The sequence below is a fragment of the Rhinolophus hipposideros genome (genome assembly GCF_964194185.1).
Source record: "Rhinolophus hipposideros genome assembly, chromosome: 16".
NCBI classification, from domain to species: Eukaryota; Metazoa; Chordata; class Mammalia; order Chiroptera; family Rhinolophidae; genus Rhinolophus; species Rhinolophus hipposideros.
Window position 1 is genome coordinate 22,420,813 of NC_138062.1, and position 21,465 is coordinate 22,442,277.

The 21,465-nt window shown below is 31.8% G+C and overlaps 1 protein-coding gene across 3 annotated transcripts in view; it reads right to left on the reverse strand.

Annotated features, from left to right (window-relative positions):
- Window positions 1-21,465, reverse strand: part of LRBA (LPS responsive beige-like anchor protein) — a 570,825-nt gene that overhangs the window by 156,624 nt on the left and 392,736 nt on the right. For all 3 annotated transcript variants that reach the window (XM_081075612.1, XM_081075611.1, XM_081075613.1), the window contains exons 42-44: window positions 19,821-19,923; window positions 13,409-13,524; window positions 10,396-10,508 (exon numbers count right to left, since the gene is read on the reverse strand). In XM_081075612.1, coding sequence (XP_080931738.1) covers window positions 10,396-10,508; window positions 13,409-13,524; window positions 19,821-19,923 — 332 coding nt within the window. The remainder of the gene's footprint in view (window positions 1-10,395; window positions 10,509-13,408; window positions 13,525-19,820; window positions 19,924-21,465) is intronic.

The following is a 21,465-nucleotide window of genomic DNA, read 5'->3' on the forward strand; positions in this document are numbered from 1 at the left end:
GACCAGAGTCTCTAGTTGGGAACAACTGCCACATCTTTACCTTCCTTTCCAACAATAAGACTACAATCATTTATACTGGGGGTGCTGCCAAAAAAATGTATACGATTGGACACTTTGGTCAATGTTGCTCAAGCAGTTCTCTATAAACAGAAGTGTCTGGACGCTGATGGTAATCACTTTGAGCACCTCTTGTAATTGCAGAAGTCAAACGTGACTTATATTCATCTTCTGTTATGGTATATGTTGAGTATTACAATTTTAATATAGTTTTCCTTTCTTAACATGTGTATACATTTTTTGGTACCCCCTGTATTTTTAACAATGACTTATCTTTACCCCCTTTTTCTCCTAGATTTTGTACTACAAATTTTGTAGTACAAAAAATTTGTAGTTTTTGTACAAATTTCTAAGCCTAAATGTAAGATCTCATATTATATCTTTGTATTTAAATATATTGTTTTTCATTCTTCCAGAATGATTTACAATTTTGTTTTAATTACTGAAAAGCAAGCTATATGATCAAACATGCAATATTAGAGAAATTGTCAAATAAATCAGGGCCTACGAAAGAATCCTAGAAAGATGCTCTAAAGAGGGTAATACCTCATGTTTACAAAGGACACTAAGCAATAGAGTTTAAATGTTTTGAACAGTTCTTAATGCTACTAATGTCTTTTAATCACCTTGTCTATATTTCAGAAAGGTAAAACTCAGACTTTCAAAACATTTGCTGAGATATGACACACTAAATCTATAATTCACCCACCTTGTTAACCTGATCAAAACTAGTATTTGTTTTTGTTGTTTTATTTTTTAACTCTAGTTGACATACAGAAAAACTTATATTTTTAAAGTAAATAAGTTAATGTAGTTTAACAGAATATATTTCTCAGTAAACACTACCAATTTTCTTCCTACATTTAAAAAAATGGTAACTATTTAATTGTCTATTCCAGTTTACATATTGGGCCAATGATAACTATGGTTTTTTGTTTTCAGAGTTCACCCTTTGTCCATTTTCAGAAACTTGGTTTACATTATAAATTGTGGACTCATATTAAAAGGAAATCCTTTTATGAAAGTGAGACAATATACAACTTTTGTTTCTGGCACAGTCCTTAGAATAATGTCCACAAAAGGTGACCAGCAAATACTTAATAATCAATTATTTGAACGAACACATTCATTCAATATAAACAGGCTACTACAAATAAGTATTTATGCTGAGTAAGTTTGCTTATTCAAATAAATGGACTTTGAAAATACAAAATTGGACGGGAATGTGAACATGTGACTAGAAGATAAGTTATTTACACTAGCCACTGTACAAGGCATACTACATATTCACATAAAGTAAGTTCTGAATATCACAGGGAAATATAAGAACAAGAAGTTGACAAATACAAGTATATAAAGAAAGCTACAAAGGGATGCAGGTTTTTAAAATATCTTCTTACCACATTTACTCTTTATATACACACATATATATATATACCTGAAATCAGAAGTGTAGTAACAGTACTTATCAAACTTAAAACAAAACAAAAAATTCTAGGTGATTTGAAATCATTTTTATGTAAATTCATGGTAAGCATATATGTTCCCTCCTCTGAATCTACCCAAATTAGTACACCCAGCACTAAACTAAGAAAATAGGAAGTATTGTGGGATAAAACTGGTAATGCTATGTAAATAAAATAATTCATTGATAAATAATAATAAATGGTCACTCCACACCACAGTAACTCAGGATGATTAGTGAATAAATACTTACTTTGAGAAGGATTACTGACTGGCAGTGTGTTGCTGGTGTATGTCAAGATTATTCATCACCCTGACAGTAATATTAACCACAATACATTCAGTTACTTCAGTTTATCAATTTCTGACTAACGTTAAAAAACAATGTCATTGAAGGCTGCTTAAATAAAATGCAAGGTTACCCTCTGCTAGAGTCGTGCAGAAACTTCTGCTAGAAGGTAACTTCTAGTAGAAAACCCTATCTGATTATACAGACAGCTAATATTTAATAAGTGTAAAATTTTCAAGTCACACAAAAAAGACTGTTTTCATAATTTAAAAACAAAACAGCAAATCCTCTAAATGAACATATCTTCTCCACCTACCCTTTCCCTCTCTTCATATATAGATTCACACTTTGTTGAACTTAATTTTAAATTCTGGACAAAGAGTTGCATAGCCACATTTTAAACTAAATAAAACCACACTGAACAAGTAATAATTTAAAGTTTAAAAAGGTCAGTGTGCCCATGAAAAATTTTCTTCAGTGTTATATAAATACTATATAATACAATAAATATATTATATAGTTTGCTATATAGGACCCCCAAATTAAATAACTTGCTAAAGGTCCCTTAGTATAAATGGAGGCAGACTGACACAAGTCTATCTAAATCTTTAATTTCCTACTCTGGTCCTCTAATTTCATCTTTCCAGGATATTTTCCCATATCATTTTGATGTTCCTTTTAGAAAATATCTGCATATACATTCTGCATTCTATAGCATCATTTTTTTTCCTATTAATAGTTTTATTGTTGTAAGGGTATTTATTCTTGTTTTGTTTTTAAGGCTTCTTCTGTTTCCTAAATTGCCCGTTTTTCTTCTGGTTTACTTTTATTTTTCTCTTTGTTGTCTTTCACATTGGAGACTCTCTTTACATTTTCTAACACTTGGTTGTACTTCAATTTTTAAAAGAGAAGCAGGAAAGAGCGGAGTGAATTACATGGAGCATCAGTAGCATTTGAACTAGCAACTTCAGTGAAGGGAAATCAAGTGAACTCACATAGAATCCCCAAAGGTTAGTAGTTTTTAGATGCTTCCTCTTGAACCAGTCAATATGCCCGAAGACTAATACAAGCTTCTGTCTTACAGGGTGGGGCTGGTAGAAGGCTGGCTGCCAGAATTCTGATAGCATGACAGCAGAGAGGTCTGGGGGCCTTCACCATTCAGTACTTAAAGCTTTTAGCTAATCCTCCTGTTTTCCATTCCTTACCTTCAATCCTCCTTTCGCTGTTCTTGGTATTCTCAAATCAGAAACTTCCCTGGTACAATTTTTCCAAAAAGTAAACCTCACGTCTTTTGCCCAGATAAAGGGAAGAACAGTTGGATTTTTGAAAGAAGTGGATATAAATGCAAGTATTCGATCTAAAATATTCTTTCTGGTTATAGTACCTAAAATCCACCAGTTCACTGACAAGGACAGATCTGAGATCAAATCCTAGCCTTAACACTTGGAAATGTGTGACCTTGGAGAGTTCCTTAACCTAACTACATCTTAGTTTTCTTATCTATAAAACATAGATAATAACACATTCCTTACAGCTTTGTTGAGGGAATTAAAGGAGAGAGCATATGCAAGATGTCTGTTACAATGGAAGGCACCTACCAGAGTTTCTCTCACAACCTGACAAAGAAATGCTAAACTAGCCCAATACTCTTCTTCTGCATATTAGACGGTAAATTCCCCAAGACCAGGGAATGCAATATACCCAAATCCCTAAAATCAACGTGGATATAACAGCATCCATATATGATGCCTAGATTAAAATATTTTAATGTATTTTGTCAGCTAATAAAAATATCCAAGTGTGGGATAATTTTTAATTTCTTTTTGTGCATTTGTATTTTACTTAAACACTTTAAGATCCATTACTTACTTCACTCATATCATAAGGTGTTTTTTTTTAAGTCTGAATTCCTTTAGTTTGACTAAAGCGCAATAAATAGAAAAACAAAGTGAAAGTTATAACACCTATCATATTTAAACAATATTGCCCTTCCCACCAAAAAAGAGTGTTCTTTTCCCTCTGTGACATCTAGATAGTATATTGATTCCCGGTATATCGGTTACAGAACCGACTAAAAGGACTGGCATTCGTCAGAAACAGCACTTAAAACTTAAAGAGATAAAGAAGTGTTGTCTGATCAACAACAGTTAAATGTCGGTAGTCAATTCCAGGTCAAGATGCATGCTGTATATTAAATGTGTGTGTTAGGGAGAAATATCTCACATATAAAAACACACAATCAAATGGTAGTAGATAAATGAGAGACCAAGAGAGAAACTCATCTACTTTTTCTTTAAACAAAGAAAGAGAGAGAGAGAGAGAGAGAGAGAGAGAGAGAGAGAGAGAGAGAGAGAGAGAGAGAACACAAAACACTAAGGACAAACAACTGCAACTCATCAGCAAGGAAATAAATTCAGGAGAGCTTTGTCACTCAATTCTTTTTAGTTATCTCAGAATTTACTCAGAAACACATCCAGACTAGGGCAATGGAAGCTGCTAGCTTAATGGTGTGGATGGTACAGCATTGTAACATGGGTTTAAAAAAAAAAAAAAAGAAACGATGATTTATTGGGGCCAGGACCAAAATTTAAAATTCAGTTTGAAGATCTGATGATAGTAAACTTTGCTCAGATGCCTCCTACACTGCAAGTCAGGAGGAATCAGGAGATCCCAGGGCAGGTTCATTTTCCCCCAGTGTTTACTTTTCTTGTTTCTGCACTGGGAACCAAAATAACAGCTCACATCGTGCTTGTACTCTACAGCTGAAAAATGGATGATTTTTCTTTCCCTTCTACCTCAAATTCTCTCTTCCACTATTTTCCTTCATTTTAAGAATGTGAACTCTAATTATTATAATATAAAATGCTTGCTTACATTTTGGCCATTCTTGCCACCCCCCCACCCCCCCATTTAATTTTTAGTTATTGTTTAGTAGGACTGTAGCTACCTGATTTCATTATTTCAAATCTCCAGAAATTGAGAGTCTCTGGCCAACAATGTTAATCAATAAAGAATCAATAAGTGGAAAAATAAAATGAATACTTGAGTAGTAACATCAGGAACTCTCTGGTTTTAACCAAACATTCAGCTTTTTCATAAAACAGGCTTAGTCAAAAAAGCTTGGCGCGTGATCTGGGACAAACACACCAAGAGTAGCCAATTTAGAAAAGCTTTCCTTTTTCAAGCCATAGAATGCTGGGTGGATTTTAGCATGTATTTCAGCATGAAGGGTGAAAGGCAACTTAATAACATTAAAACAGATTCAGCAATTGATGCCAAAAGCAGAAGAGGCAACATAGCATATTGCAGTGTTTCTCTAACTTTCTGGGGCAAAACTCATAGAAAGAAAGGTCACTTTAAATCATAACCCACATGTACACACAAACGCACACACACCCCTTAAACAGAAGATTCACACTGGAAACACACTGATATTTTCTGTTTTTATGTAAAGCTATGCTATCTAACCATTTTTTTTAAATGCTAGTTGTCAACTGCGCTAGTTTGGTGTTTAAATTCTGGTTCTACCAACTAGCTGTGTAGTTGGGTACAAATTGTATAACCTCATGGTGTCTCAGTTTCTGCCTCTGTAAAAGACAATTATAACGTTAGCTATCATAAAAGGTCTTTGTGAGGACTAAAGGAGTTAACACATGTAATATGCTCATACACAGATCAGAGCCTGACATGTAGCAAATCTCAGTAAATATTAGTTAGCAATAATAAACTAGGATGTTTCTACCTCCTGAAATCCATAGCTAAGTTTTCATTTGCAAATGAATAGGTATCAACTATATTTCAATCTAAGAACACACTTTATTTGAAATGTGCATCCAGATTATAGTACATATACTATATATATTTATTATGCCAAAATAACTACGCTGATGATTAGAAAAGAGATCACTGTGTCAGATTATCTTAGTTTTTCCTCTCTTAGAAAACTGGTTTACACAATCAATCTCCCCTCTAAGGAAAAATAAATAAATAAATCAGAGTAGAAAAATAAAAGAAAATCTTCCTAACCTACAAAGGAAGCACTGAAACACTTAGCCATCGTAATTTGTTATTATGGTATGACATTTTGTAAAGATATTCCTGCCCTGATTATAATTTCTTATAAAGAAAGGTCATAAAGAAAATGTTGATTTTTATTTCTTTCAAAGACGTTGTCAAAATATAAAAATCAATGTGTATTTATAAAATATGGATTAGTGTCACTCCAAATTCTATGCATGGTTAGATCTGTCTCCTCATCAGTCAGAATTCTAGACTAGTGATGAAACAACTGAGAAAGTGGAGGGGGAAAAAATCAACTTCAAAATTGATCCCAACTTTTTTTCAGCTTTGAAAGAATAATTTAAACTATTATGACAGATGAGGCATTGTGAGTACAAGAAAATATTTAATTTTCATCAGATTTTCAGACGAAAAAAGATTTGATTTCCTAAAAGAGTAACAATACTAATATGTGATTCTTATAAAAATTGTACACGAAACAAAATTTTATAACTTACAGACATTTTTACATCATTCTATTCAGACTTGTCCTTTTCTCAAAGAATGATCAGATAAACATATATTAATTCAGCTTCAGAAAGAAAAATCCCTGTGCAACAAGGAAAAGATTACCAAATAAAATTGTAGTTTTGTATCAAAGCTACTAAAACCCCCTCTGGAAAACCAGCTTTGGGGAAATTAAAGGGACATAAATATGCATAAATTATTCAATACATTTTAAGGCTATATCATCTATTTAAGAATGGGGATAAGATCTGTTCACGCTTTAAGTTAAGCTTTACACATAATGTTTTCTTCCAGTTCACAAGTTTATTTAAAAAAATAGTGATATTTGCTAAGTGTATACTATGGGACAAATTTTAACTCTAGTATAATGGTTACTCATGCAGAATACAGCTTATTTCATGTACAAGATGCATTCCTGAAAATATGTGTATAAACAGGTATTTGAAAGTTGAATCAGACTGTAAACATTATGCAGACTCTAATACCAACAGGAATCAGATACTTTTATATGGTAAACAATTAGCACTATTTTATATGTGCAAAGTACAATTTTCGAGTATTTGATATATTTGATTATTTTACTAAAAGTAATGTAGTTAATTCCAAAGTCACTTATTTCCATCAATATTTAATGAAAACAATTAGCATTAGGAAAATTCCATTTTCGTGAACCTGAACGACTTTTGTAGCATTTGAGCTACTGCTGCTTTTTAAGAAAGGAGATATTAGCTAAGAGCTTCGTGGTTGTGTCAGAGCTCCCACTTCTTCATGGCCTTGCTAATTATACTACTGTTCACTATTCAAGTGTGTACCCTTCAGTTTTTGTTAACAGCATTCTCCTTCCTCAGCCAAAAGTACAAATCTTTCACAATATAAAAATGGATACAATTAAAGGCACTAAATCACAAAAATGATATTTTTATGTCTTTGTACAGCGGATATGAACATACATGGATACAGATTAATATAAGTAACTCTTGTTTTGGTTTTGAAGCCAGGCTCTCCCCCTTTTCCTTTTTAATCTAACAAAAAAATACTATTGGTCATCTAGTGGGGCATAAAACAATAGCCTTATTTATCATATATAGAAGATAAGTTGTAAAGGCATTAGTTAAAACAGTATTTTACCCACCCAATAAAAGTATTTGGCAAGTTCCTTACAAACATCTGTAACAAATAAGTTCAATTTTAATAAAGGATTGTTTAGCTGGCAAATAGTCTTTAACAGCATTTTGCTAATATTATTTCTATGAAATCTCATAAAGAAAACATATACACTACATTAAAAATGTTTTGGAGGCTTTCTTCTGGTCAGGTAAGATATTTAGTGGGATAGAGAACAAAAACAAGGGTCAGAGAATGGCGACAGTTTGCAAGGAACAGTGATGTGAGGAGGTTAAGAGGCTTACGGGAGCTCTTGCTCAGAGACAATGATAGCAGAAGACAGAAATACGGCCTCAGCAGAAATATCCAAATGGCCTCCCACTTATCACCATTAGTAACTGTTCCATCAAGACAGAAACATGTACGCTGTCCACAATGCATCTTACTATCCACTGCATCTTGAAGAGCCTACAAAAGAAATCCTCTAAAGCACAAAAGAAGTCTTAATAATCTAGTATGTGCTTAAACAGAAGTCCAAACTGAAGGATACAGTTAAGGAGGGAAAAAAAAGGCAGTTCTAGAATTCTAGAAGATTTATTTAAATCTAATTTACTTTGTGAAGCAAATTTTACATTTTAACAAATTAATGAAAAGTTAGATTTTTAAAAACCTTTTATATACCTAAAATTCAAATAATGGAGAGAGTAGAATATAATATCCTGAGAATTAAATAGCTATCCAGTTTTTTGTTACTGACCTATTGCATGGCTTACAACACAAGTCAAACTAATTTATTATAGTCCTCATTTATTAGGCCAGAGAATTCTATACATTCGAGTGAAATACTGCAGGGTCTTAGAACTAATGTACCTAAAAGTAAGTAAGGATTTCCTTAAAAAAAAAAAAAAGGAAAGAAAAAAAAGGAAAAGTAGAAACAAAAACAAAACAAAAATTTATCCATTTATTATTCCTCATAATCACCTGGGAAATTCTGATCTGCAGCTAACCTAATAGTAAATGAAGGGAAGTGTCTCATTATAGAATGATTCCCAATAATAAATTAAATAGAAGTGACAATTTAAATACCACCATTTTGCAATGCTTACCAAACTAATCTAGGCATTCAATATCAATGTCTGCTAACATCACAAAAGAAAGTAAGGCAGATACTACATGCCCTTGACAGAAGAACATAAAAAACTTCCTACAAAGCAGTCTTGCCCAAAATATCTAATCTGAATTCTATCAACCTTTGGAACCAACTACCAACTTATAAGAAATGTAGATGACAAAGGAAACTGTTAGACTATACACAGGATGCAATAAGCAAACTCCATATAATACATTTCTTCAATAAATTAGACAGAAAAAAAGATGGAAGAGAAACCTATAGAATAAAGACTGAAGAGATGTATCAGCTGATCACAATATGTGGTCCTTAGTTGCACCCTCACTTGAATAAACAAATTAAAAAGAATTTTGAAAGTTGTAATTTAATTGAAAATGTGATACCTACTGGGAATTTGATATTTAAAAAATTAAGAAATTATTGTTAATATTTTAGGTTTACTAATGGTACTATAGTTGTGTTTTAAAAAGAGACCTTAGTTTATAGAAGCATATATTGAAATATTTATGAATATAATGATATCTAGGATCTGTTTCACAGTAATATGGGAAGGAGGCAAGAAAATGAGAGCAAAGATAAAATATGAGTAACCATGAGCTGTTAATTGTTGAAGCAGGCTGACTGGTAGATGGGAATTTACTATGCTATTTTGTCTACTTTTATGTAGACTTGAAATTTCCATAATAAAGAGCTAAAAAAAAAAGACACATAAACTTTATTGTATATCACAAAATGATGATTCAGGAAATTCTCTTTATTGATAATCCAGGATGGAAAAGGAAAAGTCTTGAAGTATAGCTGAAGACATGGGAAAATACTTACAGAAAGTTAAAAAAAACTGTGTGTATGTGTGTGTATGTATGTGTGTGTGCACATGAGTGCATGCATGTGCGTGCGTGCACACATATATAAAGTGTAATTATTCCTTATTGATATGTGGTAAATTAATGATAATTTTTGTTTTATTATTTACAAGTTTTACACTTAAAAATCTAATACAGTTAATATTAATATTTTATAACTTGGGGAAAATGGCACATATATTTTACTTAATTCATTTAACACTTATTGCATGGCAGGTCCTGTGCTAGGCATGGGAGAAAAAGTGAACAGGAACTCTATCATACGGAGCTTAGGTGGGGAGAGAAGAAGAACCCAACAAGTAAGCAGCAGCAGATGTACAATGCAAGATATTTCAGGTGCTCTGAAAGAAACCAAGAGCAGAGTAGCAGGGAAGGAAGGTAGTTAGAAATGGTCTCTGAAGAGGTGACCTACAGCCAAGAGTCAGCCACTCACAAAACAGGGAGACAAACATTAAAGGCAGAGAAAGCAAAGCTTTGAATTGGGAAAGATTTATTCTCCATTCAGTAATAAGACAAGAAAACTTTAAGCACTGGATTTACGTGATTCAAAATTAGATTTCAAAGGATTCACTTTGTTGTAGTGAGCAATGGATGAAATACGGGCAAGACGTAATAGGGAGGTCAGTCAGGAGACCTGCAGTAGGGTTACTTGTCCGTTTATAAGAGTATTGCTGAGAAGTCTCCCTGCCTCCTTTATAGGTTTATCTCCTTTATATTTGAGAATAATATCTTCTTAAATGTATGTGGAAAAACATATATAACAATATTTTTAATTGCCATCAAGTTTTCATGCACAGTACATTTTTCAATTTTCAAATTTAAAAACCTGAAAATTCATTTAAAAGATAACTATATTAAAGCTACAATTATATTTAAAAGATTAGTAAAAACAAATGTGAAAATTAATAATAATCAAATATATTTTGAAATGCAAGACAATTATATTTCAGGTGAGAAGTTACCTTGGATAAATCTCTGAAGTTACTTGGCAAGGTAAGGTCTAATTCTTCTGATTCATAATTAGTGATGACCCATGGAAACACTGGATACTGATTTAAGTCATTGTAAGTCCGTCCTGGGAGAGAGGGGGGGAAAATGTCATTTAATCTATAATAATGAAATGGTAAGCAGATTCAGAAGTGTAATTTACTAACAATGACAAGTGACAGTTTTTGTGCCAGTGTTCTCAGATAGTGCTATCAATGTATTATTTCATTTAATCCTCACAATAACCCTACGAAATTAATGATCATCCCCATTTTATAGATGCAAAAAATTGAGGCACAAAAGGCTTGGTAACTTTTCCAAAATGATGTAACTTGCAATGGTGTACCATATTCATAACCAGTTACTCTGACCCCCAAGTTTATGTTCTCGTAAACTACACTTGACTATTTTTATTAGTTGAAAGCCTATACCAAATAAAATATTCTGTATTAAGACTTTAAAAAATAATTTGCAATTTTCGTAAGAGTTTTTCAAAACCAGATTCCTTTCCCTGCTGTTAATTAAGAGTTTTTTCAAAACCAGATTCCTTTCCCTGCCATTAATTAACCAACCACCAACCAACCAACCAAGCCACCAACCAAGTTTAGGTGATTTATCCCCTGTGGGCATTCATCAGTCACCTATAAAATATGGGAGTTGCACTGAAATTTCCGTGACCATGTTCAAATTCTAAGATCCTCTGAATATAATGCTCAGCATCATCAGCGTTGCTTTCCCCCACTCCTAAATGCTGCCACATACTTTTCTAAACTTCTTCTAAATAATGATATTCAATGACACAGTTAACTGGTTGTCAAATGGTTTGGACCTTGTCAATTCTTGTTATTTAATATTATCTTTTAATTCCCGCTGTCATTTCTCTAATGCAGGCTCTCATTACTTTTTATATGTAATTACTTCCTAACTTTGCTCTCTGCCTAGACTCTCTACACTCCAATTTATTCTTCCTTCACCCTCCAACTTAGTTCTAATATCATTCATTTGTTCAAAAACTTTCAGAAGTTTCCCAAAGAACTGACTGCTAACTCCTCAAACTGACAGAAAATCTTCCACATTTCCACATAACCTTTCCAGTTCTCTTTCTCATTATGCCTTTATGCACACACAAACACACACACACACACACATGTGCACATATACATTGTATGCATATATACAGTAGTCCCCCCTTATCCATGGTTTTGCTTTCTACAGTTTCAGTTACTCTTGCTCAACTGCGGTCCAAAAATATTAAATAGAAAGTTCTAAAACCAAATAATTCATAAGTGTTAAATTGCACACCATTCTGAGTAGTGTGATGCAATCTCCCACTGTCCTGCTCCACCCCACCTGGATGTGAATCAGCCCTTTGTGCAGAGTCTCCACACTGTATAAACTTCCCGACCACGACTGTCAGTCGCTTAGTGGCCATCTCGGTTATCAGATGGACTCTGGAGGCATTGCAGTGCTGTGTTTAAGTAACCCTTACTTTACTTAATAATGCCCCCAAAGCACAAGAGTCGTGATGCAGGCAATTAGGATATGCCAAGGAGAAGCTGCAAAGTATATATAAGTATAGGGAAAAACAGTATACGCAGGGTTCCGTACTAGTCTTCATTTCAGGCATCCACTGTTGGTCTCGGGACATATACCCTGTATGTGGATGGAGGGGACTATTGTATACACATTATCTGGTGTGTGTATAAAACTACACCATTAATCAATCATTTTCTAACTATACTTCATATTTTCCCATCTTTATAAGTTTACTTATACCATCAGTTTTACATAAAATGACTTCTAATCTCCCAACTACCTCCTATGCTCATTAAGGTTACATCCATCTTTATACAAACATAAAATCTCTCCTGCTGTTTTCCCTACTCCCACCAACTGAATGAATATATTTTCCCTCTCTCTGCTTTTAATCCCCATAGTACTTTGTATTTTTTTTTATTGAATCAATACCACTCTACTTTAGAATCACATAAATGCTCAGAGTAAGCAACATGCCTTATTCTCTTTGTATCTTAATTGTGCCTCAACTATAAACCATGTGCGTTTATTAACCTGAATCTCAAATGTCTCATGATTACATTCTGTTTTTTTCACTCCAATTATCACAAATGAAAAGTTATGACAGAGTTCTATTTTTAACTCTCTTTCAAAGTGAACAGGTTTAATGGATGATTGTCAATGATATTAAATAACCACAGATGCTTGTACAGGGCCTTTTAGTCTTTAGATTTTCATGTATGGGTCATAATATAAATATTCCTTTATTTTATACAGTTTTCTTTTTTCTGTATTATATTTCATTGTTTCATCATACACAGAGGGTGCCAAAAAATGCATACATTTTAAGAAAGGAAAAAACTGTATTAAAAATGTAATACAAGGGGATCAAATATATGGTGATGGAAGGAGAACTGACTCTGGGTGGTGAACACACAATGGGATTTATAGATGATGTAATACAGAATTGTACACCTGAAATTATGTAATTTCATTAACAATTGTCACCCCAATAAATAAATTTAAAAAAATGTAGTACAATGAATGACGCTAGCATTCATTTGATTAATGCCATCTTTTGAGCAAAAGTTGTACAATACATTGCTACCGTAATTTAATTCAACTTAGAAAAGTAATACATAGATAACATCTCTTAACATGTGAACATTCTTTTGGCACCCCCAGTATTTCAATTAAGTTATTAATAGATTCTTAATATTGTATATGGTTAATGTATTCCACTGTTCCACAGAGTCCATTCTTACTACATTAAATAGTTGTAAATTTTCATTTTATATCTTTGGAATATATTATGTGCACCCATTTTTAATTTCTCTCAAGTAGCCAATTGTCCATTTACTCCTGATGAGGTATTTGTGTAGTAATAAGCTACTTATACCAGCATTCAAAATAATCTGATCATATCACAACAGTGTATTGTTTGAAATAAGTCAACATGTGAGCTTAGATTACCTGCTATTGTGTTGAGAAACATCAAGTACTCAAAATTTGAAATCTCTCTGTGTTGCCATCGCTGGGTCATATTAGAAGCTTTAAAAAGTTGACGAGGACTAGCTAATGATATACGCCTGCAATAAAAAGAAATTGATGTAGAATCAATTTAAATGTAAGATTAATTATATCACAATAAATCATGAATATCCGTGCTTATTCAAAATGATATCTGTATATTCTGAAGTTATATTCGTGTTATACTAATGAATACTAGAGATGTTTCAATCTACAATTAATTTTAAAAAATGATGTGGGACTAGCCACAGGTCTATTGTACATGTTCTGTTCATTAAGGTAAGCTGTCATTACAATGCCATTACAATATTTAGGTGTCATAAGGTTGATTGATAATAGCATGATTAATAATTTACTGCTTTACTGATATAGTAACTGAGAAATACATATAAAACTGTATTCACATCTTTATCAATTTTAATAATCATCACTTAAAGAGAACACACTTGTACATTATATATTTAAATATTATGTTTGCATACACTTTGTAACAAGGGGAAAAGAATTGTAAACTCTTTTTTCTTTTAAGCTCAGTTTATTTTTATTAATCTCAGTTTCTGCATTAGAATTATGCAATAGAAAATACAGTGGAATTATGCATAACATATATTGCCCTTTGTTTTTAAATATAATGATTAGGAAAAAAAAGAAAGTCAAATTTGCTTCATAATTAACACAATTTACTCTAAGTTCACAATCTTTTCATATTTATTACCTAAATTTCATTTTCACAAGTGTCTGTAACATTTTCTCCAGGAAGATTTTATATCTCAATTCATACAATCTTATTTTTTTAGAAAATTGTTACTTGCCAACACCTTTATAATTTATTCTTTAAAAAAAAAATCAATGATTGTAAACTCTTTAGTTGTCTATTCGGGGGGTAGGTTAAAGATAAGAGACACTATTAATTTTTTTATACAGCTCAATGGGAGACCTAATTTTATGTGTTTTCCTAATACAAGGTAAGTAACAAAGGACATCACTGATCCGTTGTTAAGTAGCAGTAGGACCTCAGCAGCAAGATCAATTATTCCATTCAGAGCCTAGAAACTCAGGTAACCATACTCTCCAGTTCTTCCTTCCACTAAGAACAAGGTAACTATTTTTTTAAAAGCTTTATTTGCAAAAGCATAATTTATATACCACAAAATTTACTCACTAAGTGTACTATTGATGTTTCTTTGTAAGGAAATTTCTAGAGTTGTACAATTATCACTTGAGAACATTTTTATTACCACAAAACCTTGCCTTATGCCTGTTTATAGTTAATCACCATTACTATCTCAGCTCTAGGCGGCTATCAATAGAGTTTTATAGAGCTTTTAAGTTTATAGAGCTTTGTCTCTATAACTTACCTTTTTTTGACATTTTGAATAAATGGAATTAGACATCATATACGAGTAGTCTAATCTTTTGCATCAGGCTCTTTCACTAACCGTAATGTTTTTAAGGTGCATCAATGTGTAGCATGTATTAGTAGTTCATTTATTTTGACTGCCGAATAGTATACCATTGTATGAATACAGAATATACCATTGTAAGTGCTGAAAGATCTATTTAAGCCACTGATTTATTGAATTAAGACTTTTAGGTTTAACTGTAAGAAACCATGACAAAGAGTTCCCAAGTATGATAACACATTTTAGGTAATGTATAAAAGTTTTTTATAATAGAGCTAATGAGTAGGAAAAGAAGACTTTTTATTAAGATAAGGAAATCTATGCATTTCTGAGCTGCTTCCTTCTGAACACTGAAATTCCTCATTAAATTATAAAATAACCTTACCAAAACCAGGATTTGCATTGTAATGTAACTAGCTACTGCTTATAACCCAGAAGGGCACATAAAAGTTGTAATCTGTGGTAGTTTTAAAATATGTCCACAAATTCTTTGATACTTTCTGAATTTGAGTCCCCTCCCAGCAAGTCTGGGCTGTATTTAACAACTCACTTGTAACAAATATCAGCAGCAGAAATGATGGCATGTGACTATCAAGAGTAGATCACAAAAAGACATTGGGGCTTCTGCCTCATTCTCTCTTGGAGCACTTGCTCTGGGGGAAAGTCAGCTCCCAGGTCATGTAGACCCTCAAGTAGCGCATGGAGGAGCAGGCTTGGTGAGGAACCAAGGATTACTGCCAAGGGGCGTGTACGTGCTTCTCGGAAAGTTCTCCAACCTCAGGATGACTGTAGCTTCTGCGGCTCTGACTGTTGTTTGTTCATTCTACTTCAATTGCATTTGTAATAAGATATTACCTAACAAAACTGAAATAACACTAATCAAAAAACAACTCAAATCAATACAAAATTAGGTACGCTAAAAGTAAACTTGAAGTTTCTACAGCTAATATGTTTCAAGATTTCAAAGAAAAATTCCAGTGTTCATTCTCTTCCCAGTCCTTAAATTAGTTAAAAAATCTGTATTGATGATGAATCAATACCTACAAAAATTAATGATGGTGCTATTTAAATACAGCCAACTGACGAGTACACAGTAAAGAGACGTTATCCCCACTGTCCCAGTTCCCTATACCATGAAAGATGCTTTGACATTTTAATATTTCTCTCAGGTAGTTACTTGAAAAATATAAATACCACTTATTAAGACTATACATATATATACACACACAAAATTAATATTTGAACTCTGATTTGCCAGAGGTCAAAGATAAAAAAGTTTTAATTAATTACAAAATCCTTAATATATGGATTTCATATTTATATCAACAAAGAAAAAATAAACCAACAATATAATGAAGTATTTAACAAAGTGATAAAAAATGTTACTCTTATTTTTCATACATTCTAAGTAACAGCACATGAGAATGTGTAGGTAATAAACAATTTTGCAACTTTTTTTAAATACAGAGAGTTTATTATTTCCATGATCTTTACTGACACAAAATTTAATGTAACATTTACCAACCTTAAGTGTAGACTTGAATAAAGTTTGAATATACATATTTCTGTAACCATCATCATAGTGAAGATATACTCCAAAAAGCCCCCTCACATCCCTTTGCAACTCATGCCTTTGTCCCAGAGTTCCTGGTCCTTGATAACCAATGATCTGCTATCTGTCACTCTACAGTATTGTTTTTTCAATAATTTCACAGAAATAGAATCATAGCCCATGGCTATGATGAATAGAGCCCATGCTGCCTAACTTCTTTGCCTAACACCCATATTGTTGCATGTATTGGCAGTCAATTCCTTTTTATTTCTGAGTAGTATTTCACTCTGTGGATGCACTACAATCTCTTGATCCATTTACATATTATAGACATTATGGACTATTATGAGTATAACACTGCTATTATATTTGCTTAGAAGTGAATGTGTATAAGTATATTTTCATTATTCTTGGTAAACACCTAGGAGTGAAACTTATAGGACATAAATTAAGTGCATATTTAACCTTGTAAGAAAGTTGGCAAGTTGTGTTCCATAGTGATTATACTCGTTTATATTCCTACTAGCATGGTTCTAGAGTTCCTGATTCTGTGTGTATCCTTATTAATATTTCACATTCTTCACCTTTTTCTATTTTTGAAAATCAAGTTTGTTGAAGAATAAATTACATAGCATAAAATCCATCCTTTTAAAAATATACAATGCAATGAGCTTTGCCAAACAAATACAGTTGTGTAATACCACAAGAATCAAGATATGAAATACTTCCATGACATCAAGTTTCCCTCATAACTTACATTATAACTACTCCGCCCTTTCACACTCCAGCCCCTTGCAACCACTTATCTGATTTCTATCCAAATAATTTTATTTTTCCCCAAAATGTTTTATGAATGGAATCATACAGTATGTAATCCTTTCTATTGGCTTCTTCAACCTAGCATAATACTTTTCAAATTCATCCATGTTGTTCCATATATCAGTAGGTCATTCCTTTCTATTGCTGAGTAATATATTTTATTGTGTGGATGTACTACAATTTATCTATTCACTAGCTGATGATCGTCTTGGCTATTTCCAATTTTTTGTGACTACGAATACAGCTGTTATATTTTTGAACAGGTCACTAAATGAATATGTGTTTTCATTTCTCTAAGGTAAATGCCTTCAAATGAGACTTAAAAGAGTGGATGGTGAGTATATGGTTAATTTTATATGAAACTGCGAAACTTTTTCCAAAGCAGCCATGCCTCTTTACTTTCCCATTAGCAACATGTGAAATTCTAGTTACTCTGCATCATTATTAGCTCTTGGTATTGTCAGTTTTTAAAAAGTCATTCTAAAAGGTGTGCCATTTTCACACTATGATTTTTAATTGGCATTTCTCAAATGACCAGTGATGTTCGGCATCTTCTCATGAGTTTAAATATTTGCTGTCTATACTTTCTTGAAGTATCTGTTCAAATCTTCAACCTATTTTTTTTAACCAGGTTTGTTTATATGTTTATCACAAAGTTGCGCAAATATTTTAAGCCAGTCTGTACATTATTTACATTTTCTTAAGAGTGACTTTCAAAAGTAAATCGTTTTAATTGTGAAGGCCAGTTAATGAATAATTTTCAGTCTCACTTAAGAAATCTTTGCTTAACTCGAGGTTTTCTTTAGGGCATTTTGTTTTCTTTCGGACATTTTAATTTAGCATTTATGATTAGGTTATGTTACTTTTTTTTTTCTGTTACACTTTGAGTTTTACATTTTGTGAAGGGGTAAGGGGTCTTTTTTTATTTTTATTTATTTATTTTTTTTGCATATGGATATCCAATTATTGACCATCATTTGTTGAAAAAACTCTTTCCCCTTGAATATACCCCAGTGATAATCAAATTGACAATTTATGTATGGATTTATTTCTGGAAGTTATTATATTCTATTCATCTATATGTCTATTCACACAAATAGCAAATTATACTAATTAATGTAATTTTATATTGTCTTGAAATCAGATAGTGGAAGTCCTCCAAACCTTGTTTTTCTTTTTCAAAATTGTTTAAGCTACTGTATATTTGTATTTTTGTATATTTGTATTTGTATATTTGTATACAAATTTGTATATTTGTACAAATATATGTATTTGTACAAATATATGTATTTGTATATTTGTATATTTTTATATTTATATTTTGTATATTTGTATTTTCACTTAAATTTTAGTATCAGCTTGTCAAATTCTCCAAAAAAGCTTGGTATGATTTTGGGTAGAACTGATGTGAACCTATAGATCAGTTTCAGAGAAAGGTGACATCTAAATAATATTGAGTCTTCCAATTCATGAACATGGTATAGTACAACTTTCCATTTTTAGGTTTCTTTAATATCCCTGAACTTGTTCAATTTTCAGTGAACAAGTCTTACAAATTTATCTACAGATACTTAGTTTTAAAATAATATTTAGATGGTACATTTAATTTCAATTTCCAATTGTTCATTGCTAGTATCCAGAAAAGAATTAAATTTTGTATATTAATTCTGTGTGTTACAATACAGCTAAGCTCATTTATTTGCTCTAATATCCGTTTTCTGTTTGTTTGTTTATTTGTTTGGTAGGTTCCCCAGGAATTTCCACATAAAAGCAGGTATAAGCCATGTATATCTTCGAATAAAAACTGTTCTATTTCTTCTTTTCCAAACAAGACGGTCAGTAGTTTCTTTTCATGGTAATGCCATTTTGTTACTTTGGAATTCATGTAATGCTGACCTCATAGAACGACTTTGGAAACTTTTCCTTTTTTTCTATTTTCTGTGTGAGTTTGCTTAGAAATAGCATTATTTCTTCATTAAATATATGATAGAATTTAGCAATGAAACCATTTGAGCTATGAATTTTCTCTGTTAGAAGATCTTTAACTACAAATTCAGTTTCCTCTGTGTATCTATTAAGGTTAATCATTCCTCATGAGGGAGATTTGATAAATTGTGTCTTTGAAGGAATCTGTCCATTTCATGTAAGTTGTCTGGTTAAGTAGTATAAATTTGTTCATAATATATCCTTATTTTCCTTTTAATATGTGAAGGGTCTGTAGTGATGTCCTTTCTTTCATTCTTGATATTGGTGATTTGTATCTTTTCTTTTGTAAGTCTTGTATAAATGTTTATTAATCTTTACAGAGGAAAAACTTCTCATTACATTGACATTGTTCTATTGGTTTGCTTACTTTTTCATTGATGTTCTGCCTTTATGCTGATTATTTTCTTGTTTTAGTTTACTTTGGTTTATATTTGCTCCTCTTTCTCTAGTTTACTAAGACAGAAGTTCAGTTGACTTAAAACAATACACTAATAATCATTTACTATGAAATATAAAACAGAAGGTCATGCATTTCAAAACAAGGACAGATATTAATACAGATGATTTTCCATATTTTTCTCATAGAAAACAGTACCTGGTTTGAGGCAATCCAAAACAAGTCCCAATACCAACACGAGGTAGGTAATTCACCACTTTCTTTACTGTTGCAGGGTCTGGGAAGTTGAACATTACAGCAACTGTGGAAAATAATTTTAAAAGTTAGAACACAATATGATTTCTTTTCTGGAAAATTGACTTCTTGGTCCAATAAAACATTTACTCTTACTTCAGGTATTTATTAAATATAATTCTTATTATATTACATTTATTATAGTGCATATCAACTTTTCGTATTAATATACTGGAGATAATATTCATTTCACTTATAAACTCCTATACCTTAGACAGTTCCTTAACTAAATACTGTTGGAATTATAGTAACTGTTGTTGCATTAATGTGACATGTAGCTCAGATTATCTAGCCACAAGTTGAACTTACAAAATTTTGGCAAATTAATACATATCTTTGAATTTCTATTAAGAACACACAGTGTAATATATAGATGATGTATTAGAGAAATGTACACTTGAAACCTATATAATTTTACTAACCAATGTCATCTCAATAAATTTAATTAAAAACGATTTTAAATTTTAAGTTATTTTTAGTTAGCAATCTAATACCAAAAGGATGACAAATACAGCTATAAAATTGTGTTATATTTATTCCCAATCATGAACAGTTTAAAATATATTCCCTTTATAATGATTCTATGTTTATACTTTATATGTTCATATAATCTAGAACAATGTGTGAATTGAAGGAAAATTTTCCTCTATGGTTAATAATTAAATTTAAATTCTTTCTAATCATTTCCATTTTAGTAAGTACACATTTTGAGAATATCAAGAAACATGCCAATATATAAACATATTCAGTATATAAATGTTTATTTATAGTCATCTATGAATTTTTATCCTTAAAATATGACAATAACAGTCAGTCATAAAATCATGAGAGAATTTAATTAATTTGGGAAAATAAAATTAATTTTAATTAATTTGAATTTTTAATTATAGTAATTTCAATTATCAGAACCATATATAAGCTCCGAGTGTTCACCTAGCCTGAAAAAATATTTCTAGCCTAAAAAACTAATCAATTTGGTGTGGCTTTTAAATCCTGGCATTAGCAACATGGAATGTACATGTACAAAAAATACATGATAATTCACTAACTACCCTACACACCTTTTAATAAGCCTTTCTTATGCATCCATTATTACATTGAACAAAAGGAAAAGGAAAAAAAGAAAAGAAAAACTGCCACAGACTACGGCAGATGACCAAGATCATGCATAAAAGGCAATAGAAAAACACACTTAAAAAAGCGAGGAGCCATAAGAAACATCAAAAAAGAAAAAAGAATGAGAATGAACAAGCAATTAATATTATAAGGTTTAAACCCCTTTGGCACAACAAGAATGCAGACTGAACTAAACTGTGAAACATTCACTTGATGATTTGCCTGGAAGAATAATGCTTACACTAGGAAAAAGAGGTATAGGTGGGGGAGGAGACCAAATAGAAAAGCACAAAACACCTTTACCTAAAGAAATCTGTAATCCCAAAAGACATGATTTCATAAAGGCAAAAATTAAAATAAAAAAAAAATGTATGCATGTACTATGTATTATGTGCAGATTTTTGAAATGAGAACTTGTAGATTATGCAAAGAA